Source organism: Mchenga conophoros, linkage group LG2, assembly GCF_057382185.1.
Source record: "Mchenga conophoros isolate Kocher_MC1m ecotype Shallow Benthic linkage group LG2, M_conophoros_male_GT1.1, whole genome shotgun sequence".
NCBI classification, from domain to species: domain Eukaryota; kingdom Metazoa; phylum Chordata; class Actinopteri; order Cichliformes; family Cichlidae; genus Mchenga; species Mchenga conophoros.
In genome coordinates this window covers 22,049,404-22,074,357 of record NC_140527.1, presented here as the reverse complement: position 1 = coordinate 22,074,357, position 24,954 = coordinate 22,049,404, and the positions used below count along the sequence as shown (strand labels likewise).

Genomic DNA, 24,954 nt, shown 5'->3' with positions numbered 1-24,954 from the left:
ACGTCACGACTCCGAGAATTTTCTTAGAATTTGGCCGCTAGGAGCCACTTTTTGCACAAAGATTCTTTAGGGATACGGGCCCTGGACTCTACTCTTCGGGTTTTTGGGGGATGTTGCTAACTCCGGGTCGATAACAGGCATCACACCCACAGTAGATGTGCTTGGTGTGAGGTCTTGCAGCAAGCATTTCTCGGCTTTTAAAAAAACGTTATGCGTCGCCACGTGTTTCATCGGATTTGAGGTGTTACCTCCTTTGACAGTATCACAGTATCAGCTTAAAGCACTTGTTACAGGCTGCTGAGTTTGCATCTTTTGCTGTGAAGTACAGCCAGACTTTTGACCGCTTTGCCTTGGGCATTTTTAATCTGTAGCTCTGCTCTAAAAGAACGTACGTACCTGGACCCGCCTACTATCCTCGGAAACGTAAAATGATTGGCTAGAATCTAAAGTGTATCACAGCTCAGGAAAAAAAAAGCACCGAAATGTGCGCTGCTTTTCGGTCTGGTTACTGCCGTTTATGTCAGAACCGGTGCCATCATGGCACCGGATACCGGTACCCATCCCTAGACAGAACTACTGCACAACATTTCTTTTAACGCTGAGTTCAATCAGGCTAAAATGTTTTCGTGTTTCTGGTATCTGAAAGTCGGGCATTAGCCAGAATCATTGAGGAAAAACTCGGATGTCAGCACTGCATCTTAAGGTTCACTTGTCCTTTATGTGCAGTTGGTGTGTTGTACAACTGCAAACTCTTGTCAGGCATTTATTCTTTTCCCACCATGTACGATATAACAGTGACTGAAGGTTTAACAACACTGGTATTGTGTCCAGTCATTATCTATAGATGTTAGGCACAGACTGTATACGAAAGATGGCTGCTGTACTATCACACATCAGCTTGTAAAGTGCTGCTTGAAGCGTTTGGTTTCACGTCTTGGTGGTTTGAAACCAGAGGCCTGCACTACAAAGCAGAATTTTGGCTTATCCAGATAAATTTGGGGTTAACCCTGGTTTTACTTTGTACTGGGAAACATCTGCATCATTGCAAACCCAGTCTGCTCCAGTGCAGGTCAAATGGTTCCATTTATTAAGGGAATAAGATTATAACATTTTTTAAAACAGCAACCCATCATGCCATGATGACACATGTCAGTGACATTACTCGAGGTTCTGGGACTCTAGAAATAAAGTATTGATCCTATTGTGCTAGTATCAATCCAATAACCATATCAGCACTGGTATTAATAGTATAGATATTTGGATTGATCCATCCAGCTCTACTACTAGGACCAATAATTTACTAAATTAATTTCATGTTTTAGTCTATTAGCTGAAACTAGTCACTGAGCCCAAAAATGATCAGAGGGCCATTTTCCAAGACTTCAGAACATCTTTTTGACAGCCATTGTCATCGCCCCCTGCTGGCCATTAAAAAGAATGCAGGTTTTAAAACACTTTAATGCTGACTCCACTTTCCAAACTCATCTGCAGCTTTGTTTTCTTTTTCATACAGTCCATGGTCAATATTCATCCAGATAATTAATGGAAGAATTATTTAACATGCATCTTTAGTTAGGTGTTGGTCATGTTTTCAGACTTAGTGGACTTGATATTTGTGATGAAAACCCCAAAGCAGTTGCGGACCCTTACACTGAAGCACTAAGTAATGCATGTGGCACAGTGAGTCTTTTTAGATTATTATTTTTTATCAGTCAACAATTACATAAAAGACAAAAGGAGTCCTGAATTTCAAAGAGCGAGTCACATACCCTTCACAGTAACAGGGCTAAAATGCATAACAGCACCACTGTAGATACAGAATTTCTACCACATAGATTTTCTGCTCAGCAACATGCCCAGCAGGTTTATTCTGATGTTGTTATTGGTCTGTAGCATGGACAGTACATACCTGTCACGTGGATAAGTCCAAACCACAGGTGAGTGACAGACTATGAGGAAGTTGTTTTTTTTGCATAAAAGTCGCAAAGGGTGAGTCGCGTTTGATTTCCAACTCTAATTACAGGTAGACCCACAGTTATAAAATAAGTTAAACTTAGAGATCCAATAAGGACTTCAGTCAACTTAGAAATATTTAAACGATGCAACTTTTTACAGACATGGGAGCAAACACTGGCCTTTAAAAAAGATGAAAGAAAACTATACCAGCAGCAGTGTACAGGCCAAGGACATCCCTGGTCTGAAAAACAGTACTTAGCTGCAAACACCAAAAAGAAACAGTCTGTCTACAAGACAAACGATCACATGTGAGCCTGTAAAAAAAAAAAAGTCGCTGTTTAACTTCACTGAACTTAGCATTGACATCACACCGACAGGAATGCAAATGAGGCCGCGTGTGCCATCCTCTTCTTTGGAAATGGCAAGGGTCTCTCCAAAATTGAACAATGGCATGTGTGTGAAGTCAACCTGTGGCTGTAGCTCAGTATGATCTTCATGAGAGAGCAGTACTGGCCAGTTTAAGTCAGTTTGGTCTGTTTCTACATAGCTTGTTCCCTTTAAATGAGGAAGAACTTTTTAAATACAGTCTCTTTAGAAAAATAGAAGGTGCATATTCACTGTTTGGTGATGATTTCCTGAGACTTTTCAGTGCAAATTTGCTCACACAGTGAGGGACTACTGGCTGTGAGTGTGTCTAGGAGAGAGAGCGGCTTGTCTTTGAGTTAAATGTCATCAAGGAAACAAGAACTCGGGGAGGGGGGGGGGTCAGTTTTGAGGAGTGGAATACAGAGTGTGGTGCTGGTGGTTCTGGTCTGGAGGATTGTTGGCAAATAGGAGCGGCGCGGTCTCTGATCCGTACCAGCTGTGGGGAAAAAGCAAGAAAAGAAGAAGATGAGAGCTCTTCTCACACTTCTGAAACCCTGTGATCAGCTTTAAGGTAATGACCTGCGTGTATCAGATTTTGTGGTGCTTGTACCTTATGTTTGAATTTGAACCATTGGCCCATGGAGCGGGTATGTCCTCATCGCTGCCTTGAGGGTCGTCAAAGAAGTACGGCCGAGGCAGGACCCTGTTGTTTATAGCCATGATGCTGTTCTGTGAGAATGAGATGAAATAATGTTTCGAATTAAAAATCCTTTTCCCTACACACAAGGTCTTGAATAATCGGGCCCTATGTTATCTTAAAAACCTCAGTGTACCATATCACCCCATTAGAGCACTTCGCTCTCAGTCTGCGGGCTTACTTTTAGGTTCTGTGGTTACTTAAAAGTAGAATGGGAGGAAGAGCATTAGTTATAATTAATCTCTGGATCTCTTCCACAGCGTGTCTTCTGTTCTGTCTCCCACTTTTGAACCCAACCGGTCACAGCAGATGGCTGCCACTCTGAGCCCGGTCTACCAGAGGGTTCTTCCTGTTAAAAGGGAGTTTTTCCTTCCCACTGTTGCCAAGTTCTTGCTCACAGGGGGTCATATGATTGTTGGCGGTTTCTCTATATTACTGTAGGGTCTTTACCTTCCAATATAAAGCACCTTGAGGCGACTGCTGTTGTGATTTTGCACTATTTTTTTGAGTAATAAAGCAGTAAATAATTGTATTTAATACAGTCTCAGGTGTCATTAGTAGATTTTTAGTTCGGGACATTACTTTCACATCCACTAGATTTACCTCTTGAGCAGGCCGGCGAACTCTGAAGATAAGGATGAGGAGGCCAGTTGGAAGCAGCTCCCACATGAAGAGAATGGCACCGAAGACCAGGTAGTCCCTGTCGCCGAGTTCACTCTCCAAGTCCGCCTTAAAACAAGTAAGTGCAGAAAGTGCTCTTTAGGGGCACCTTAATTGTCCAAAGTTGTTAAGCAGACATGAAGGCTTTGGTACTGGATCCTTACCTGGTCAGAGACATTATACCAATCATAGTTAAAGGACTCCACCCGATACTTCTGGGACAGAAACAGGACAGTCAGGTTGTAGCAGGCTCTGCTGGCAAACAGGAAGATCACTGCTCCTCCCAGTGCTGCTGTACGCCACACTGTGGTCCCCTGGTCAGGTTAAAAAATAAAAACAAAGTTAGCCTGGAGTACTGTCAAAATACAGACATCCCCATCGCTCTTTATGGTAGTATCCTGGCTTTTCTGTGTCCAGCATCACATTTTTTTTCTGGCTATGCTCAACATTGCTTTCATCCATTATATCACTCAAGTAATGTTGGATCCTACAGTTCCCATAATGCATCTCAGTGCTTATTACACAGATCTGTTACAGACATTGGTGCAGGTTGTCTGTGATCCAGGTTCTGGTAGTTTTAAGCACTTGAGCTGAAGGTAACTGGACTTCTTTGTAGGCTCTCGTGAAGACGTCTCACCTCTCACCTGAGGAAATGTCTTTTGTGTAGCTAAAAAGGAGCCTCGCTGCCTTTAACGCAACACCTAAAACGATCTGTTGGAGATATGTAGTGTAGCAGCTCAAGCTGAGATAACCCCGATGATGTCAAAGTGATGTCAGTCCCGTGATCTTCTCAGACTGGAGACATGACACGCATTGTTTTTCCAAGCAGCTCAGGACTAAACATGAGTTTAATCATGCGTGTGCTGCTGTTAAACTTGGCTCGGTTCATCAGGGCTGGCTCAGTACCACTTCTTCATGTTTGATGCTGATACTGACATACTTTGAGTAGATACCACGAGATTTCCTTTCTTAAACAGCTAGCTTGTCTAGACACATCTGAGCTGCAGATGCATCGTTCGTTGAGTATAAACTCCAGTGCAGTGAAGTCAATAGTGAGTGCAAGATTAGCATATCCCTATTTTTCTCTCTGGGGAACAACGTTGAACACACCCTGCTGATCAGGTGGATGCTGGCGGACCGCGAGTGTCGGGTCAGGAGCAACAGCGTGGAGGCCAGCAGCACTGCTTCCAGGATGAAGAGCAAGTCGTTGACCACAACTCGAACCAGGACTAGATTCCAGGTGCGCTCTCCCCTCTCGCCATCGCTGGTTCGTTCCCCGAGTGCAGCGCACACCACGTTGACGCAGAAGAAGATGGCGTTCAGCGCACCGTACAAACACCTTGCTGCCCACCTGAGGAACATACATACAGGGGGTCCAATCGGGACGATTAGGGCTCATAACAATAACATAACGAGGCGCTTTTCTAGATTTAACAACAGGAAAATGATGTAAAACTTACAGCCCTCTGTCCACTTCTCTCACTTTCACTAATACCTGCACAAAGACACAAAGACACCCACATAAACATAAAGACACAAAGAATGCATCCTGCTCAAAACACAACAGGCTTGATTAAGATCTGATGGGGGCAGAACTGCAGGTAACACAGCCGAGTAGTCAGTCCTGTTATACTTCTTTGAAGTCTGTGGCACGAGCATAATAGTCACAAGAGCTGTTAGCCTTTTTTTTAATACGATCAATTAGAAGGAAGTTGCGTGAAAGGGAAAGGAGCTACAACATCATGTTTCACAGTAGATTACTTGAACGGCTGCACCAGGCTCCAGTTTAAAATGAACAGTGGTTATTTTGAATTGTGAATCATGTAAAGACCAAGAATAAAAATGTGGCGCTGAGATAGAGCAGCTTCGAACATTTTGAGATTAAATCAGTCTTTTTATGAACAAGGAGAGAAACCTGGAAAAATATTGGCATGGCAAATTAAACAATTGGAAGTGCAGAAAAATATAACGTCGATTATAAACAGCAAAGGGGAAATGATAATGGATCCGACTGAAATAAACAAGGAGTTTAGAAACTATTATGAAAAACTTTATGAATCCCAGGATAGATCAGATCAAAACTCCAGAAATGCGTTTCTGGATAAAATAAATATTCCTACTATCGCTGACGATGTAAAACAACAATTAGATGCAGAAATCATCGAAGAGGAAATAAGCAGGGCAATTAACAATATGAGATCAGGTAAAAAAGCTGGACCAGATGGATTCCCAATTGATTTTTATAAAAAATTTAAAAGTAAATTAATGAAACCGCTATTGGAAATGTATCAGGAATCATTAAGCAAAGGAAGTCTCCCTAAATCAGTAACAGGATCACTAATCATTTTGTTACCTAAACCAGGAAAACCGAGTAATGAATGTGAAAATTTGAGGCCGATAAGCTTACTTAATTCTGATTTTAAGGTGTTAGGTAAAATATTAGCAACACGTCTGCAAGATATTCTCCCCTCAGTAATTCAAAGAGATCAAAACGGTTTCATATTGGGGCGCCAAGGTCTACATAATGTAAGAAAAGTCTTTAACATTATAAACGGACTAAACAATTCTTCAGAGAGGGCCTTACTCTCACTGGATGCTGAAAAAGCATTCGATAGAGTCGAGTGGCCTTATCTTTTTGATGTTCTGACTAGATTTGGTTATGGAGATGTGTTTCGAAGATGGATACAATTATTACACTCAAATCCAACTGCTGAAATCTTGACAAACAAAAATATCTCTAAACTAATAAGGGTGAAACGGGGATGTCCACAAGGCTCACCGATAAGCCCACTGTTGTTTATATTAGCTATAGCCCTACGTTCGAGTTTATCATTGACAGGAATTATGGTAAATGAAGTAGAACATAGGATTTCGTTGTACGCAGACGATGTAATAGTATATCTCTCTAAAATAACAGAATCTATACCTGCTCTGCTTAGATTGATAGGGGAGTTTGGTCAAATATCAGGTATGTCATTAACAAATCTAAATCATCCGTTTTATTACTAAATGAAGAAGAAAGGAAAAACCCACCCATAGTAACATCTCATTTTAAGACAGTAAAGGACTTTATGTACTTAGGAATAATGATTTCGCCCAAATTAAGTGAGATCGTGGAAAATGACTATGAAAGACTTTCTAAAGAAATAACAGAGATAGTGGACAGATGTATCCACCTTTACCTTTATATTTTTTCTCAGACACAGCAATAAACTTGATTAAAAAGGCAAAAAATCCAATGGTAAAGAACATGGTCCAAGTGTTGTATGGTGTAAAAAGATATATGAAGGAACCTGTTGTATTGTCACAGTTTACACCGATGTGGGGAAACCAGGATTTCAGACCAGGAAGAGAGGATGAAGTTTTTAGACAATGGTCAATTAAAGGACTACAAAAAATCCAAGATTTGTATGCAACAGATTCTCAAGATATTTCCTTTGATATGCTTAGACATAAATATAATATAGATAGAAAGCAATTTTTCAAATATCTCCAAATTAGAAGTTACATTCGAGCAAATCAAAATAATACCTGCACCAAACCACCAAAATCAGAATTGGAAGACATAATTAGCAAAAGCAGATCAAAAAAAGGGGCAATATCAGAAATATATAAATTGATTAGGTCCAAAACATCTGACAATTCGTTGGGAAGGTTGAACGCCTGGAAAAATGATTTAAAGAAGGACATATCCATGGAACAATGGGCATTGGTTTGCGCAAAAGCTCATAAACAAACTATTAATTCTAGACTAAGGTTGCTGCAATACAAATGGTTAATGCGAATATATGTTACTCCGGAAAAATTAAATAAGTACAACTCTAATATTCCAGACACTTATAATAAATGTAATGAAGATAAAGGTAACTTTTGGCATTGTATTTGGGACTGCAGGAAGATAGGATCCTTTTGGGCTGCAGTAACACAAACTATCAAACAAATATTATCCAAAGAGGTTGTTTTGGATCCTGGCTTCCTTATTCTGGGATTGTACCCAGAAAACATGAGGTACACAAAAAGTGACAGAATGTTTATTGATATGGGTTTGTTACAAGCAAAAAGATTAATCACACTAAAATGGAAAAAAACAAGGGAACCGAGTATCACACAGTGGATAAAACAAATGATGGTGGCTTTGCCATTGGAGCGGATAACATGTATACTGAAAAGGAAATTGGATGTTTTTGAGAAGGTGTGGAGACCATTTGTAAATTTTGTAGAAGGATTTGTATTATCTGAGGAGGACGAGGACTGAGGGCAATGACATTTGATTTGGGATAATGACAAATTTAGGCCTTTAACGGAGTGACAAATCTGACGACTTTGTTGCTTTCTTTTTGCTGTCTGAGAGGAGTGTATGTTCATGTAGTATTTAGAATGTTGGACTGTTTGCAAGTCATTAAAATGTAAAAAATAATAAAGATATTGTTGGAAAAAAAATGTGGCGCTGTAGCTGAGGACACATGATCCACTGTAAGGGGCTCTTGTGTTTTCCTCTGACTAGTTTTATTTGTGCTTTTATCACCACGGCTGTACCAGAGCAACTCTTTTTACATTCTGAGCAACATTTTCTAAATGACACAAGATTTTTAAGAACGTTTCCCCATCCACATCCCTTCAACCTTACCTGAGTGAAGTACAGGTTAATGAGGCTGAGAGTGAAAAACTGCAGGCAAACGGGGAAGCAGTAGAGGAGCCAGAACACTGCAACGGGGAGGTGGTTGGCTTGCAGGGCATCATGGAAGTAAAAAGAGAACAAGGTGGTGCGAAGGGCCGCCCACAGCAGACAGAGGTACAGGAAGCCGCTCTGGTAGCTCCATCGCTTGTGTCCATAGATGTAGAGGAGCCACAGCTGCACGTACACCACCACAAAGAGCCCGGCGTACAAAGTGGTGTAGAGGACGGTAAAGCTAAGCTGGACCGAGGGGGCGACAGCAGGACGCAGGGGGGCCGGGGATGGCGAATTGGAGGAGTTGGCAGGAGGGGTGGCTGTAACTGGGGCTTCCATTGGACTACTGATGTGATTAAATAGCTGGCATTGTCATCATCATCATCATTAGAGAACCAAAGCTTATCTTCTCTGTCAGAGGGGATTACATGAGACCTGAATGAAAAAACAAGAAGTTAGAAGATGGGGAAAAAAACAATCTTGATAACACAAATGTGATCAGAGAACCTATCCTCAGTGTCACCCCTGTGTACCTTGATCATATCCCTTCACACAGTAGGACAGTGGCCTAAAATACACCTCCATCCTTTTGTGTGGGCTGTTTGATCAAGAAGAATGATGAGAACACTGCATGTTATCACACGCAGCGTTCTCATGTGATAACAGGCCCTCTCCAAATCACTTGCCTCAGGTGACATGCAGGCACGTTTACAACTACTGTGCTTGTAACAGAAATCATTACGAGGAAAAAGAAATAAATATATCCTCCTGAGAACTAGCTTATTCATTTATGTCCTCTGTAATAGACATTTGTTTTTGGTCTACATCTTTTGATTATTTGAGCTACCCTACTAAGTCCTGATGTACTTAATAGAGGACATCCTGGGCTTTCCATTAATATCTCATGTGTTTTCCTGCCTACAGGGCAGGGATAGCTCAGTAAGTAGAGTGGTGGCCCCATGATCGGAAGGTCGGGGGTTCGATTCCCCTGAACAACTACCCTGAGGTACCCCTGAGCAAGGTACCGTCCCTACACACTGCTCCCCGGGCGCCCAGTGGCTGCCCACTGCTTCACTGAGTGAATGGGTTAAATGCAGAGAGGGATTTTTCCCCACGGGGACCAATAAAGCACACTTTCTTTCTATTTTAGCTTCAAAGAGGCAGAAAAACACAAAAAAGTTCAATGGGAAGATGATTTTTGCCTCGGTTTTCAGAACAACATACTGCAAAGTAGATCAGTCGACCAAGTAGTGGCCTGTGTGGTCAGTAGTGTCCAAGCCTTTGATTCATATTGTAGTACTGTGATATAAAATATCTAACCTCGAAAGAAAAATCGAATCCGATTTCCACAAAACTATATCTTTTCAATCAGTCATGCAGTTGTTATTAATGATAACAGCAGAACATTAAAGCAGCATAACACAGTAACAGCAACAATCGGCCACATTCTGTCACACTTCCGTTATGTAATTGATTTGCTTTTATGCTCTTGAGGTTCCTTTGAGCTTTACAAAAGCATAAACAACCGGCTGTTCCGCTCAGGGTCTTCAGCCACAGCCAGGCTAACTGAAAGTAACTGTGAGCCAGCGCTAATGTGAAGTGTTGCTACTGCCAGCGGTCAGAGGCCGTCTGCTTCCTCATTAGAACCATAAAACACGCAAGACACCCGCAATAATTTATTAATAACAAAGACAGCGCTTACCTTTCGCGAGCAAGGACTCCTGGGATGTGCAGCCGACGACGGTAATCCCTTTTTGGTTTCCGCATTGTGTGACGTGAGTCAAGACTTGTGGGAGGAGCCACAGTTTTGATTTCAACCGCCAATCAGCGAAGACAGGAAATCGCGGTTTTTTCAATTTGTTGTTTACGTATGGCGTGAAGGTAGGTGCATTCAAATCAATTTAAAGATTGTTTACACGACCCAATCGATTTGTTTTTAATAAATGTGAGTATATCCCAAAAAATAAACTGAAGCGTAGCTTTAGCGGGTGTGTCGCTGAGCTCTCCTCGGCACCGCAGACAAACGAGCCCGCTGTTAACGCTCCGCAGCGTCCGTTAAGCCTCGAGTCACGAAGGTGCTGCATTATTAAAAAAAAAAAAAGTGCTCCAGGATGCCCATGGTACTGCGATCCAGAAAGTCCCTCCGCCCCGGCGAGGTACAGTTGCCGACGTCGACACCGACAGCCAGGAGAAGCTCCAGGAGCAGGCAGGAGAGAGCTACGTACGAGGTGGGATTTCTATTACTCAGCCTTTCCTTTCCGCCTCCTCTTCCTCCGCTGCTGCAAACTTCATCGTGGGCCACGTAGCTCACTGGCTAACGTCAACGGCGAAGACGTTAGTTGGCTAATACGTGTAGAATACTTAAGCGAGGATTATAAAGAGGCCGTACTGCTCTTAAGTCATCCAACTTTACTGCTTTAGTTTTTTTTTTTTTACCGCAATAAATATTTGCTTAAGCGGCTAGCATTGTTTTAGCTAACTCCGCGTGCGAGCCAAAACTTAGTTAAAGGTCTCTAATCATGGTAAGTTTTTTTAACTAGCTTAGGATGTTTATATGTGGTTAATAACAAAAAAATACCTTTCATATTATCTCCTTCCCCTTTTCTGTTACTTTAATGGTTAACACACTTAATGCAGAGTGCACGCAGCAACTAGTGCTTTATTCCATCGCTTGTTAACGTTAACGGTGTTACCGATATCTCCTGTCAGGAGTCAGACGAGTCAGACTCTGAGCTTGTCCTGCTCCAGGAGGAGATGGAGAGACGTGAGGCTGAGCTGGAGGAGGAAGCTGCTGAGGAGGCAGATCTGACGGTAGGCTATAATTCACCTACAAACACCCCCCTTTCTCTCACTTTCAGATATTGTTCTGTGCACGCATGATGTGGGGGGAGGGAGCAAAGCAGAGCCACCTGTGAGGCCTCCTGGGTGTGGCAGAGCTCCTATTTGCACAGCCCTGCAGTATAAATATCCTGCTTTGTGTCATTGCAGCTGCATAAAACCGCTTCCGGGAAATACTGGCAGGCCAGTGCGGAAATGTCTCAACCTCCTTTGCCCTGCTGGCAGAGAAGAGAGCTGTTGCTTATTTAGTAATAAACAGAAGATTGAATAGTCACAATCAATACTGGCTTATATCTATTTTCATCTCTCTCTTAAATATCTCATATCACCCCAAAAGAGCACTTTGTTCTCAGACAGCTGGCATTCTTGTGGTTCCTTAAAACTCTATAAAACATTCCCTCTGATAAAGCTAATAGTTATGCCTGGATCAGGTGACCCCCGAACCCTCCCTTAGTTACACTGCAATGGGCGTCCGCTGCTGGGGGCCACGGTGCACCAAGTGTTTTTTCTTCACTCAACCTGTGTTTATAAACCATTCTGCATTTAATCTTTAGTTATTATTAGTCTCTGGCTCTCTTCAGCAGCATGCCTATTGTCTTGTCTTTTTCCCCTTACCACCAACCAGAGAAGCTGCCCCTCCCTGAGCCTGGGTCTGCTGGAATTTTCATCCTGTTAAAAGGGAGTTTTTCCTTCCCACTGTTGCCAAGTGCTTGCTCATAGGGGGTCGACTAATTGTTGGGGTTCTCCCTGTATTATTGTAGAGAGAAGACCCCAGTATAATGCACCTTGAGGTGACTGTTGCTGTGATGATTATATGAATACAGTTGAATTTAAAGTAAATGAATATTGCAGAATAGTAGAGTATTTCTGTAATTAAAATAAAGGCAACTGTAAAACATGAAACTTGCTGGGTTCAAATATATCTGCAAAAGCTGAAGCCTGGGGTCTCTCTGGATACTCGGACATGCATGTTGGGTTAATTGGCCGTAGTTGCAAATATGAGTGCAAATCTGTTCTGTCTCTGTGTGTGAGCCTTGCCACATAGACTGGCAACCAGTCCAGGGTGTACCCTGTCTCTCACCCTTTCACAGTTGGGATTGGCTCCTACCCAACTGTGACCCTAAACTGGATTAGCAGAACAAAACTCATCTGTTCAAATCTGCATATTCACTGTGAATCCACTGTTTGTTCATTTTATCTTGTGCTTTTATTTTATTGTTCTTATTCTGCCATTGTTTTACTAAGTGTTTTATCCTATTGTAAAGTGTCCTTGGGTGACTTGAAAGGTGCTCATAAATAAAATTTATTATTATTATTATCATTAAAATGCATGATGATGCTGATGCCAGCAGCACATTTTAAAAACGTGTCTTTACCACTTGTGCATCGTCAGCTCTTTTGATAAAAGGGAGGAGACAAATTGCTGTTTGTTTAAGACAGAAACGTTCTTCCAGGCGTGATTGTTTTACAGTTTCTGTTCTCAACAGTTTGGGGAGGTTGTTTTGTTTCATAATGTGCCAGTTTTCATGAAATGGGTGACACTGATTAACTACAGCTGGGTCACTTTAGCACCAGGTCTCACTTACTATACGGGAATGCATATATGGTTTGACATTGTCTTCATTGTCTTTAATAAGTGAGGATCTTTCTGGAAGTGTAGATCTGGGGAGCCTGGCGGCTGTTCCTGAACATGTTTTGCAAATGTGCTTGGCTTTCAACAGTGTATCAAAGTATCGTTTACATTAATGCAATGACCCAGTGCAATGAAGTGACCCATTAAAATCAGTGCAGGGGTTTCAATGTTGTGGCTGACGGGTGTAATATGAAGTATGTTTGGAAACGCAGGTACGTATCTAAGTGTTTGTTTGTTTGTAGGGGGCACTGCTATATATTTTACTGGCAAGTTAATGTAGCATCCATAAAATGTGACCTGTAGAGTGGCCACGCCCACTTTTGGACCACTGGGCTGTCAGTGTATTTATGAAAATGAGCAGGCAGAGGTGGAGCAGAGCAAGGCTAATGTTGAGCACTGACTGCCATGAGAATATCAGGTCAAACAATGCTGTAGCCACGGTAAGGCTCGTGTCATGCAGGTAAACAAATATTAACAAGTCAACAGCAGCCACGCACCAGTCAGGAGAGCTGCTTTAAATGGGTGTAGCTAGTCAGTGTGGGAGCTTTGATGTTGACGGGAGCCAGCGGGAGCAGGAAGACTAAGACTGGAAAAGTCTCTCAGTGATTCACTGCTAGCTTTTTAGATAGCCGTAGGTGTTACGTTTCCTTTGGTGTGTGCCATGAAGCTATTCAGAATCCCTGCTTCATGTGTGTGTGTGTGTGTGTGTGTGTGTGTGTGTGTGTGTGTGTGTGTGTGTGTGCTACATGATTACACAGATTTATAACAGATATTTCATCTTCCTCAGGATCTGAAGGATTGCAGTGTTGTGCTGGACCGTCTCCAAGCTGACGAAAAGAGTTTGAAAAAAGACCTCGAGGAGAAAGAAGACATGAACCGCAAAGGTGGGAAACCAGTCTCCAGAATCCCAACTTTCCAGAAGCGACCCGCTGGAGCCAGTCAGAGCACGGAGCTGCCGGTTCCCAGAAAGGACACTCCAGTCCATGCTCAGCCTCCTGAGAAACTTGGAAGTCTGGAAACTTCAAAGTCCAAGCCGCCTGATCCCAGAGAAACAGCGCTCCCCGCGCCATTGTTCCACACCCCCAAAATTGGCTTCGAGGCTCCTTCTACATTCAGCAGGACAGAAGTGGCTCTTGCGACAGCTCACGCCCCTCTGATTGCTGCTCAACCTGTTCACTCCCCTCTTCTGACTGCAAGCCCCCGGCCTGCTCTCAGATCAGAGCAAGTCAAGAGCAAAACCTCAGAAACCACCCCAGATGGGCCTACAACACATCTGCCACGCGAGAGCTTCCCCAGCAAGATACCCTGGGAGGAGCCAGCGGAGACGTACGACCCCGCAGTTAAAGACAGGATTCTCCTCACTCCATCTGGAGACTCTGAAAAGTCTGCAGAGATCTTTCAAGCACCTGAGGACAGCCAAGTGGAAGCTATAATGGACGAAGAACCTCCATGGGAGACAGAGCCACTGAACACAGCTGGTTTGAGGGACAGTATATCTTCATCAGAAGCTGAATGTGAGGATGAGTTGGCTGGTGAGAGATCAGAGGAAGTGAAGGAGGATCGTAAACCACTCATAAGCCAGTCAAAGTTCCCAAAGCTCGAAGAGAAAAAAGCAGATCCCGACTCAGACGCTGCTGCAGCACCAAAGACGCCCGCTAAAGTGAAAGCAACCAAGTCAGCCAAGGTGAGTTATGTCACTGTTTGAGACTGAGAGCTTCCACTGGCGTCTGTTTCCTTGATCGTCTCAGCTGAGGCATATTTAGGAATTCTTCAGAATTCTACCACTCCCTGCAGTAGCAGCTTTGGTATGCATCACAGTATGCTATGCTATGCTTAAGCTGTGAGTGTGATGTAGCCTGTTGGAGTGTATAAATTCTCCCCTTATCATCCTTCAGAGGTCAGGATGTCCCAGTTTTACCCTCTTCTGCTTCCTGAGCACCACCTTGCTGCTTCTCGGAGGGTTCTCTCACCACGTGTGGCACTACGGGCTTCCCATGTCCGTGTCCCAGCTCACGGCTCAGCTGGAGCTGCACTGGCTGGAGGGCTTTGGATTGTTACCAGAGCCCTGTAGCACTGACTGTCGGTAAATGATATCAGCAACTGGATATTTTTGAGTTATTTATGTCAGAAATATTATATTCACCTGTCAGGATTAACTAATGTACTGCTGAATGTGGTCCTTGTTGTTCAGAGTGCACCTGGTGGAAAGCATTCCTGTCGGTCTCTACCAGTCTTCCCCCTCGTCCAGAAAGAGCATCGCAGACAGCTGGCTGCACCTGCTGGACAGAGCCAACAGCTCAGTCCACATCGCCGCTTTTTATTTCACACTGCGGGACAGCGATCTGGGCTCGCACGAATCCTCAGACTCTCAGGTGAGCACAACCACCTGCACACTCAGGTCTCACAATGCGGCACATCAGATGGTTGTACCTGAAGCTTTAAGCCTCTGAGCTAATGGCCTCGCATGATTCTCAGGGAAGAAAGGTCTTTGAGCAGCTGATGAAACTTGAATCCAAAGGTGTAAAGCTCCAGATCGCTGTCAACGCCCCCCAACAGTCAAATCACGACACAGCCGACCTGGCTGGGACAGGTAAGAGTGCCAGGTTTGTGTTTCAGAATAGGATGTTTAAGGAATTTCAGCATTAATTTCCCATGCTATTTTGTTTTTCCGTTGCAGGTGCAGAGGTCAGAGAGGTGGACCTCAAAGCCGTTACTGGAGGCATCGTCCACACCAAGCTGTGGGTGGTTGACCAAAAGCACTTCTATGTGGGCAGTGCTAACATGGACTGGCGCTCTCTAAGCCAGGTATGGTGCAAACTCCTAAACTATTATATATAGGTTGTATAAGAGATGGATATCCTCACTAATCCCCCTGTTTTTAGTCGGGTAATGTCAAGTAAGAAGTCTCCACACAACATTTTTAAGTGGGGCAGGGAGACAGATCCGTCCCAGCTTAAGTACATTAGTGTCAACAGAGTGCAGGACTGATGTCTCATGGTTTTTGTTTCCTCTGTGCTGTCATAGAGAAGAAATATTTCTAATATGGTCAGCTCTGTCAATGGGCACAGAAGCCCCGCTCAGCTGCTGATTTAAACCCTCTGTTGGTGAGGGGCAGCCAGTTAGACGTAAACTGGGAGAGGCCCTAAAAGAGCAGCTACACCAAAGCCCAGCATGAACTGTGCAAAGCTGCTTTACTGGAGTCCATGAATAAAAATACAGAGTCCAGCTTTAAAACCTGAAAATGATACATTTCCCTTTAGAAGAAGTAATTACATCCCTGTATCAGCCCACACATCGTGCATACTAGCACAGTGGCTGTGCTGTGTCAGAGCTAATGCAGACTGTGGACTCTCTTGAACAAAGGTGAAGGAGGTGGGTCTGTCAGTGGAGGACTGCAGCTGCCTGGCTCAGGATGCCTTTCGGATCTTTGGGGTGTATTGGAGCATCGGCGGTGTGATAAACGGTTCCCTGCCTCCGTACTGGCCCGCTCGCCTCTCTGCCCTGTCGAGTTCCCAGAAGCCCCTGCATCTGAAGTTCAACGGGGTCCCTGCTCAGGTCTACCTCTCTGTGAGTATCCTTTCAGGAGGAATCCTTTTGAGTTCTGCTGTCATTTTACAGGAACTGTGTTGCATCGATTGCTATTTGTTTTATAGACACAGGCAGCTGAGTCTATGTTACGTCATCATACTAAATGCTCAATGACAAACAGATTTATTCCCAACACTGAACGAATGGGAATATCCTAACATTTGATCAGGAATACCGTAAACAAAAAAGACAGACAGCTGCTGTCTGTGGTTTGTTTGGAGTCTTTTAGTCAGTGAGAGAAACATTAAAACCAACATCTTTGTTCATTATTATTTTAATTTGCTGTTCTTTTCTAAATCTGTACAGATGGTGTGTCTTTAACTGCCTTCTTTTACATCATGAATACACATTAGTGGCCCAGTGCCACGGGAAGCCATCCCTGTTCATGCCATCATACTTCAGATCATAAACCATTCCAAGCCTTCTCTGTGGTTTTATGGCCTGCATTTGTATAGCGCTTTTCTAGTCCCTAAGGACCCCAAAGCGCTTTACACAACCTGTCATCCACCCATTCACGCACACATTCACACACTGGTGATGGCAAGCTCTTCCAGTTTCTTTTCTTTTGTCCTTCGGTTGCAGGCTGATCTGAGCTTCCCTCGTCCAGAGAATGCTGGACCAGGATTTCTGGGGCTCGTTCAGATTTTTGTAGATGTTTGTGTCTAATCTCCCCTTTCTGTCTTTGTTACGATAGCTGGTTTGCATGGTGTACTGAACTCTCTGCAAGATTCCTCTTATGTTCGACTTGGATAATGATATGCTTACTTCTGTGCTTACCCCTCTAAGACTGATGTGCTCTCGGGTTTTCTTTACCATGAAAAAGGAGTCTGCAATCACCAGGGCACTATTTTTTTTGTAAGAATGTAAAAAAAAGTGTAGGTTTCATAGAGCTCTTGTATCCAGAGCTCCTTTAGCTGCATGTTGTGGGTTCACAGAAACACCAATTGCACTCTGGGACTTTTACTTTGGTTTAGCCCCCTGAAATAAAATCATCTTCATAATGTAACTATGCCCTGAATATGTTTTGGTGTAAAGCTAAAAAACAACATTTGTATGTTTGTCTGAAACTGCTTTTGCACCATTCCAATCTCAAGATAAGGACATCACTCAGCTGTCACAGGCTTTTCTTCCTCCTGTGTTGGCTCTGTTGATCATCATTGCTTCTGCTGTGTCTGTTTTCTGCAGAGCGCCCCTCCACAAATCTCAGCCCGTGGCCGCTCTGACGATCTGTCCACTATTCTGTCTGTCATCAACGATGCTCAGGGATTCGTTTACATCTCTGTCATGGACTTCCTTCCACTGTCTCAGTTCACGGAGCCACTCAGGTACACTCCACTCACACAGCTGCACTGTTCATGTCATTTAATAGCGATTCTTAAGTCAGTCAACCTTAATGCAAGACACAATCAGAAATTACTGTTATGCTGTTAAAAAATGTTATGTCGACTTACTAAAAAGGTAAAAGATTGGCTTACAAAGCAGCCTCTCATTAAGATCAAGTACACACGCTCAGAGAGCATTTCAGGAGGAAGAAATTTGCTCGTTCTGCTTCTACCTGCCTGCATCAAACAGTAAAAGTGCTGATGTGTCTTGTGGAAGCTGTAGAGCTTTAAAGTATGTCCTGGTCTCTCATTTTCAGGTTCTGGCCCGCCATCGACACGGCCCTGCGTGCTGCGGCGTGCACCAGAGGCGTGCGAGTCCAACTGCTGGTCAGCTGCTGGGAGCATTCTTCTCCTGACATGTTCATCTTCCTGCAGTCCCTGCAGGTGCTCAGGAGGCATCCACTGACGTGCGACATTGACGTGGTACGTTTGAAGATTTGATTTTTCTTTTCATGAAACGTTTTAAGTCACTGATGACATGGCGGATTCTAAAGCAACGTTTTTTGTATGATCTGTAGAAAATCTTTACAGTGCCTTCAACAGCAGAGCAGAAGAAGATTCCCTTTGCACGAGTCAACCATGCCAAGTACATGGTTACAGACAGAGTGGTCTATATAGGTATGCTGCCAGCACTGGCTACATTTTAACACTTTTTAGCTCCTTTGAACTGTGAAAGGCAAAATTTAACAGCATAAGGTGTCCAGCTTTTAACATTTAGTAGGTAATGTCTGTAAAGTGGAACGATTATACTCAATTTCAGCTCTGTTTCTGTTCTTGAACTTTCCAAAAGTAGCTTTGCATTCATCACCAGTGTTGGGACTAACGCGTTATTAAGTAACGCGTTACAGTAACTACGTTATTATTGTGGTAACGAGCACGGTAACTAGTTATTATGCCAAAACCAGGAACGCGTTACTGGGATTTAGATAGGGTCGTTACTCGTTACTTCGTGTGGTGGCTATCGCGGAGTTTCCACAGATTCAATAACATTAGCAAGTGGTGGAGGGCAGCAGGTGGATGAAGGAAAGGGGAGGCAAGAGGAGAGACCCGAAGCGGCCGCTGGTCCGAGAGTGTCAGGTGAACTGAACTTCAGGTAAGAAGTTATGACCTGCAGTCCATCTGGGTCAGATATGAACCAAGTTTAGTTGGAGTTTATTTTTGTTATGCTGACTTTTTCGTACTGCGTGCTAGCTAGCATGACGGAGTTTCTATACAGCTGGGTGGTGCTATGTTACTGATGTTGAACTTTATTTTGTTCATAAGGTTAATTATTAGAGTTGCCAACCGTCCTGTAAAAAACGGAATCGTCTCGTATTCAGAGAAAATATTACGCGTTTCGTATTTAGGTGAAAAGAAACACAGTTTGTCCCGGACTTCAGCTACAATGAAAAAGACACAAAGCTGGATTTATTCTGTCTTTGCTGCACAGCTGCCTCTTCTTCTCTCATTCTCTCTCCCTCCCTCTCCTGTTTCTACTTCAATCATGAAATTGATCAATGATCAGCTGATCGGCTTTTGTCTCTTGTTTATTTATCGCCCACTTTGCGCCAGAAAGAGGAAACCATGTCGCGCTAAACAACAGCAGCACGTTTAAGCTTGATCAGCTGTTGTTAGAATTTATTTAATATTAATTTCTAGTATCAGCTGATGTTTGCTGGAGCCACAGCTGTAAATCTGCTGGTCATGATATGGTTTGGTTATGTGGTGAGAGGGAAACATGAAGATGAAACCAGGAGATGTCCTTACTGAATCATCAGAGCTGTGATGGAGAAACAGGTTTACCTTTTAGGTGACATGAATGAGTTGAAGGGAAGTTATGAACGGTTTCTGAGAGACAAATAACACCAGGATCCTTTTCTAAGTAGCTGACAGCTGGTAACTGTGCAGGGGCGGGTCTAGCAAAGTGTTGCCTGGGGTCCATGTAGGGCATTAAAAGGGAGAGGGGAAATACTTTTTTTTCTTATTCTCATTTAAAATGTCTAGCTTTTAAAAAAAATAATTATCTGAGTCTTACAACAAACGATTGATAGATTGATACATATATACCATCAGAACAGTGTACATCACTGTCACAACAGCGTTTATTTTCATTCAAAGGCTTTATGATTTTTCCTATAATGGTGGGCCGGTCTCTAGTCAAATTCCCCGGGACGATTTTTTTTTGTCCCAGTCCAGCTCTGTATGCAGCTCATCTGCAGTCTGGTGTTGCCTACATCTTCCTATTCAGAAGGCAGAATTTCCGAGTTCTGAGTACAATCGAAAGCAACACGACTGCAGTTTTTGTGTTGGATGTAAAAAGCGAGGATAGAATGGCTAGGATAGAATCAGGCGTGGGATTTCTCTCGTGGAAGTGTGCACATTATTTTTTTCCTTTCTATTGGTAGGTGGCACAGTGCACTTGTGGCAAGTAAGCAAGCTAGAAGACTGGCAGTCTGGCTGGGTATCCAGTTACGGAAGCAACACATTAACAAGAGAATTCTGAGTTAAATCAAAGTTACTTTCCCTAGTAACTAGTTACTCTGAAAGTAACTTGAAGTAACTGAGTTACTTTTGATAGAAGTAACTAGTAATGTAACTAAGTTACTAATTTAAAGTTACTTACTCAACACTGTTCATCACATATTGAGTCTTAGTGCAGCGCTTCATCCTCTAATTGTTTTAGCTGCTCTCCTTGTAAAGCCATCCTCCACGGTTTAAACACCAGGTGGGCGGGGCTTCTAAAATGACCATATTAGGTATTTCCAATCTCTGTCACAACATACAGATCTAAGAGTAAAAAACTGTCTGATCACATTGTTTTAAACTTGTGTACGTGTGACAGAAAGTATAGAAAAGCATTCGATAAATGGAGACTGTAGCTCTCACCCAGAGTCTCCTGTGGTCCAGCTTGTTAAACTGCTTCTCTTCACAGGGACGTCCAACTGGTCAGAAAACTACTTTGCGTTCACGGCTGGCGTGGGCTTGGTGGTGAACCAGACGGGCTCTGCTGTTAAACCGGGCCAGCAGACTCTGCAGAGCCAAGCAGAGGAGCTGTTCCTCAGAGACTGGGGGTCTGAGTACGCCTCCACGCTCCCCGTTGAAGACGTGGACGTGTGCCCGCGCCATTGAGGGAATCAAAAGCGCATCGCATTTAGAAGAGCTGTATGCTTTCTTGCTGCTACTACTTGAACTTTATTGCATCTATGCAGAATCCGCTGGCTGTTTGTTTTATTGCAGTTTACCGACTGGCTGCCTTTTTTCTGTATATAGTTGCGTTTTCAGAGCACATTATTTTGTTTTTTTTAATTTCTCTGTGGTGTTTTTAATATTCTGTCAGCAGCTGAAATATGCTGACAGATGTGACAAGTGTGTTACATTATAAATAAAACAACATTCTGGAGACCTTTAAGACGTCTTTATTATAATGATGATTGTGTGAAATCAGCTACAAAATCATAATGGTGTTCCACAAAGTTAAAGGTGACCTATTGCAGTTTCAAAACAATTAGCTTGGTATTACGTACAAGCTTTCACCTGCAGCCATTTCAAACAAAGAGCTTCAGGCTGCTTTAAACACTTTCAAGCAGGCTTTTCTACTCTTGGCTCTGTATGATGTCAGAGAGGGGACACACCTAATATGGTAATCTTTCTGGATTCCTCAAGAGCCCTTTCTCTTTCTTATGACATCACACCTCTGGCTGTGAGCGCCAAAGCGCCATCCTCATGCTGTTTTTAGTTTATGAGGGGCAGCCAATCGGATGAAAGCTAGCAGAGAGAGTTTATTTCAGTGGATGAACTGAGGAGCTGTACCAACAGCCTGTTTCAGACAAACGACTCATTTGACAGTGAATCTGTGCTGTCTTAAGCTCAATGCTAGAAGGAAAAATCTTTATATACGTGAACTGAAGCAGCTATTTCAAAACAAAACCCACAGAGATCCAGATGATGCATTTACAAATAATCTAACTACTAACTTCAGGTTTATGTGCCTTCATCTTCACATTTAAGAATCTTTTCTCTGCACACATCTGGGAAAAAAGAAGAAATGGGATGAACCATGTACAGCCTGTGTCAGTGTCGAACGCTGCAGTTCCAGCTTTAGCTCGTCACACCTGCTTAGTGTCACTGTTGTGTGAGACAGCACACCTGCTAGCTGCCAGCTGTACAAAAGCATCCACAGCTTTGTTTTGTAGCTGTGGAGCAGCTCCACGTGCACAAATGAAACGTCAGACGGTGAATGAAGCAGCAAGGATGGGTGCAGATTCTTTTTACACAAACTCTGCAACCATCCCAGTCCTTTCATATCCACGGGCAGGAGAAGCTTGAAGACGGGCTCTCACTCCATGGAGAGCTGCACACTGTCTGACTGGCCCTGCTGATGTTGTTGCTGCTGCTGCTGCTCAAACTTCCTGGCTAGAAGGCGAGACATGAGACAGACGGAGAGTTACTACAATAAGCAGAAGATCTACAGGTCGTCCAGCAGGCTTTCCACACTCTTGTGAATGTTTTATGCACCATTTTGAAATGTTGAATTAATGTCTTTATTAATGTGAAGGAAAACATTACACAAAAGAGCCACCAGATAACTCAGTTTAAAAAAAAAAAATCCCCACTTTTCCCCATCTAACGCAGCCCACACTGAGCCAGCACACACAGGCTCGACTACGTTAGTATCTGGTTTCACACTACAGTGATTTCAGGTTACTTTTTTGCTCTTTGTTTGGTAAATACGACTTAAGGGGAACAGATTTCTTTAAAAAAAAAACAACAACAAAAAAAAACATAAGGACAAAGATAAAGCAGAGTGTTTCTGTTAGAGGAGTTAACTGGTGGAACAGGTGCAGTTTATTTTCGTTGTTTAAAAATAGAGTATTAGAAAAATTATAAATCAAGAATGAAAAGAGCAAAATAATAACACTGAAACTCTTGGTTGTTTTGCTTTGATTATATTAATGACATTTAATTTAATATAGTTACTTATCTAAGGTGGAAAGTTTTTGTTTTGTACATGAGCTGCATGCTGAAAGATCTTTTGTTAAAAGGGTTGGCGTAATAAGCATATTCAGCCAATACCTTTTGATTAGCCTTGTCTCGTGCTTTCTTGCTTTGTGGTAGATCTTTATTCTGTATTCAGTGAGATATTTGAATGCTAATCAATAAATCAATAAAATGAGTCTGCTCAGCTCAATAGAATCTAAACTCTGGGGTGTGTTTTAGAATTACGCACGTGCTACAGAGGCTCACTGTAGACAAGTAGGGGAGGCATGATCGCAGAGGTTTTACCTGGAAAACAAAACCTCCAAGGCTGAAAAACAGTCACACACACACACACACACACACACACACAAAAAAAAAAAAAACAACAAAAAAAAAAACAACAACTCAATATCAAACCTCCGTCTGGCTTCGTCCAGCCATAGCCTCACCAGCAAGCACAACCCAGTGTAATGTTAAAGGCTTTGCCACACAATATTCACTGACTTGCTGTGCAACCTTATTTTAGTTCAATAAAGGCAGCATCTACAGTACTGTGCAAAAGTCTTGAGCCACCTACCGTTTTGCTTCAATGGAGACAATTTCTTGTAATTTCTTAAAGTTGTTTTGACCAATTAAAACACTATTCCTTGGACATCACTTGCATTGGTCCAGTCTTTGTACCATATCGTGTATTTATTTATTCATTTTTTTGTTAAGCGACTTAACACTGACCTACGAATGATCCAAGCATATAAAAAGGCATCTTACTCATGGATGACTCCACTTGGCAAAGAACCAAATTTTAATTGTATCTGTGTTAGGAGCATCCTTGTTTTCATTTCTTTAGCTGAAAAAAAAAGGTTACAAATAACAGTGTGGTCGGCGTAAAATAGTATTTTTGCAACAACAAGGCGATTCCCACAGAGAGGTTAGCTGAAAACATGGCGTATCTCGGCGTGGTGTGGAGTGGGTCCTTGAATCTTGACAAGTAGAAGAGGGAGAGAAAAGTATGAAGAGTATGTAAAAGAAAAGGGGAAAACCCAGACCCGACCCTTATTTCCCATCTTCCTGGTAAAGTAAGAGGAAATTAGAAGCGGGTCAAGACTTTTGCACAGTACTGTAGCGTCAAATCGAGTTTCACTGCAATCCACATCAGCCCACATGCATCCTCACCCAGAGAGTACATCTCCAGCTGCTGTCGCAGGCGGACCTTCTGCAGGCTGTCGTAGAAGTTGGGCTCCGGGCTGCTGCCCGCGGTGGGAGGCAGAGTGAAGATGCGCATGATCTTCCTCTTGTTTCTAAAGCGTACGTAAACAAACAGCGTCAGTCTGTGCTCGTTATCCGCAAACAACTAGGGGAACATCATCAACGAGCACACGGTTTGACCTGTAACATGTTAACCTGCCAAACCAGTTATTTACAGTCGTTATGAGGTAAGGTTAAGAAACGCGTCCTTACTTTCTGGCGTACATGAGCAGGCCGAAGCTGACCAGGATCACCAGCAGGTAGACATTCGTGGCCTCGTTCCACGCTTCGTGCACAGAGTAGTCTATGGAGTCGGGCTCGTTTCCCAAAACTCCGTGAGCGCCCATGGAAAATGCGGAAACTGCCACCAAACTACACGGAGAAACATCCAATTTTGAAGCAAAACCCTCTAAATTAGCCCCGTTAGCCTACACGTCCTCGCGAATCCACTGTGTAGCGTAAACACTACGTCACATCAGTTCTCTTTTCTTCGTTGCTCCTCTTCCGGTTTAGACGCACTGCTGCCCCCTACAGTCCCAAATCTTATCAACCCAGTAAAAAAAAAATCAATTCTGAAATTAATTCATTGATGCAGGTTTGATTGGAGAATTAAATTAATTATTACAGCACAAAATGTTTTATTTTATTCTGTGTTGTTTTTTGGGTCCTTTCCTGTTATTTGTCCTTCCTGAAGGGAACTTTACAAGCGTGTATTTGTTTTTACTTGTAAGATAAGATAAGACTTTATTGATCCCACAACGGGGAAATTTTTGCGTCACCTCAGCTCAGGTACAGATATGAAGGAAATACAAAAATACAATTAAGTACAATCAATGAAAAATAGTAAGATAATACTATATACAATGGTAGCATACACAGTATGTGATTATGGATATAGTTGGAAATATGGAAGACAAACTATATAGCTTGGAAGGTCATGGAAGGTCCATTATGCATGATTGTT

The 24,954-nt window shown here is 42.9% G+C and overlaps 3 protein-coding genes across 5 annotated transcripts; 1 reads left to right on the top strand and 2 right to left on the bottom strand.

Annotated features, from left to right (window-relative positions):
• Window positions 1–1,687: 1,687 nt before the first annotated feature.
• Window positions 1,688–10,217, bottom strand: gpr137 (G protein-coupled receptor 137). The gene is made up of 8 exons (XM_085288032.1): window positions 10,051–10,217; window positions 8,307–8,783; window positions 5,140–5,174; window positions 4,790–5,030; window positions 3,844–3,993; window positions 3,623–3,748; window positions 2,933–3,051; window positions 1,688–2,818 (listed from the first exon to the last, which is right to left on the bottom strand). Exons 2-8 carry the CDS (start codon window positions 8,685–8,687, stop codon window positions 2,722–2,724), a joined length of 1,149 nt encoding a protein of 382 aa, XP_085144158.1. The 5' UTR covers window positions 8,688–8,783; window positions 10,051–10,217; the 3' UTR covers window positions 1,688–2,721.
• Window positions 10,218–10,440: 223 nt separating this feature from the next.
• On the top strand, window positions 10,441–21,168 carry pld7 (phospholipase D family, member 7). 2 transcript variants are annotated; one of them, XM_085288021.1, is made up of 12 exons: window positions 10,441–10,576; window positions 11,058–11,159; window positions 13,607–14,503; window positions 14,715–14,902; window positions 15,011–15,191; window positions 15,295–15,409; window positions 15,497–15,624; window positions 16,183–16,386; window positions 17,593–17,732; window positions 18,047–18,212; window positions 18,308–18,407; window positions 20,701–21,168. In XM_085288021.1, the coding sequence occupies exons 1-12, from the start codon at window positions 10,460–10,462 to the stop codon at window positions 20,895–20,897; spliced, it is 2,535 nt and encodes an 844-aa protein (XP_085144147.1). In that variant the 5' UTR covers window positions 10,441–10,459; the 3' UTR covers window positions 20,898–21,168. The 2 variants fall into 2 exon arrangements, with proteins under 2 accessions (XP_085144147.1, XP_085144151.1); XM_085288025.1 differs by lacking the exon at window positions 10,441–10,576 and adding an exon at window positions 10,621–10,870.
• A 550-nt stretch (window positions 21,169–21,718) lies between these two features.
• On the bottom strand, window positions 21,719–24,477 carry smim19 (small integral membrane protein 19). Of its 2 annotated transcripts, none has more exons than XM_085288039.1 (3): window positions 24,204–24,477; window positions 23,919–24,043; window positions 21,719–22,181 (listed from the first exon to the last, which is right to left on the bottom strand). In XM_085288039.1, the coding sequence occupies exons 1-3, from the start codon at window positions 24,335–24,337 to the stop codon at window positions 22,105–22,107; spliced, it is 336 nt and encodes a 111-aa protein (XP_085144165.1). In that variant the 5' UTR covers window positions 24,338–24,477; the 3' UTR covers window positions 21,719–22,104. The 2 variants fall into 2 exon arrangements, with proteins under 2 accessions (XP_085144165.1, XP_085144176.1); XM_085288050.1 differs by lacking the exon at window positions 21,719–22,181 and adding an exon at window positions 22,189–23,725.
• Window positions 24,478–24,954: the final 477 nt, after the last annotated feature.

Coding starts and splice junctions, on each gene's coding strand:
- smim19 (XM_085288050.1), bottom strand. CDS start 24,337: ATGGGCGCTCACGGAGTTTTGGGAAACGAGCCCGACTCCATAGACTAC. Junction 24,044..24,203: donor CTGCTCATGTACGCCAGAAA/GTAAGGACGCGT, acceptor CGTACGCTTTAG/AAACAAGAGGAAGATCATGC. Junction 23,726..23,918: donor GCTGGAGATGTACTCTCTGG/GTGAGGATGCAT, acceptor CTACTTGTCAAG/ATTCAAGGACCCACTCCACA.
- gpr137 (XM_085288032.1), bottom strand. CDS start 8,687: ATGGAAGCCCCAGTTACAGCCACCCCTCCTGCCAACTCCTCCAATTCG. Junction 3,994..4,789: donor GCATCCACCTGATCAGCAGG/GTGTGTTCAACG, acceptor TAACCTGACCAG/GGGACCACAGTGTGGCGTAC. Junction 2,819..2,932: donor GGTTCAAATTCAAACATAAG/GTACAAGCACCA, acceptor TTTTCCCCACAG/CTGGTACGGATCAGAGACCG.
- pld7 (XM_085288021.1), top strand. CDS start 10,460: ATGCCCATGGTACTGCGATCCAGAAAGTCCCTCCGCCCCGGCGAGGTA. Junction 14,504..14,714: donor AAGCAACCAAGTCAGCCAAG/GTGAGTTATGTC, acceptor ATCATCCTTCAG/AGGTCAGGATGTCCCAGTTT. Junction 16,387..17,592: donor CTGCTCAGGTCTACCTCTCT/GTGAGTATCCTT, acceptor TGTTTTCTGCAG/AGCGCCCCTCCACAAATCTC.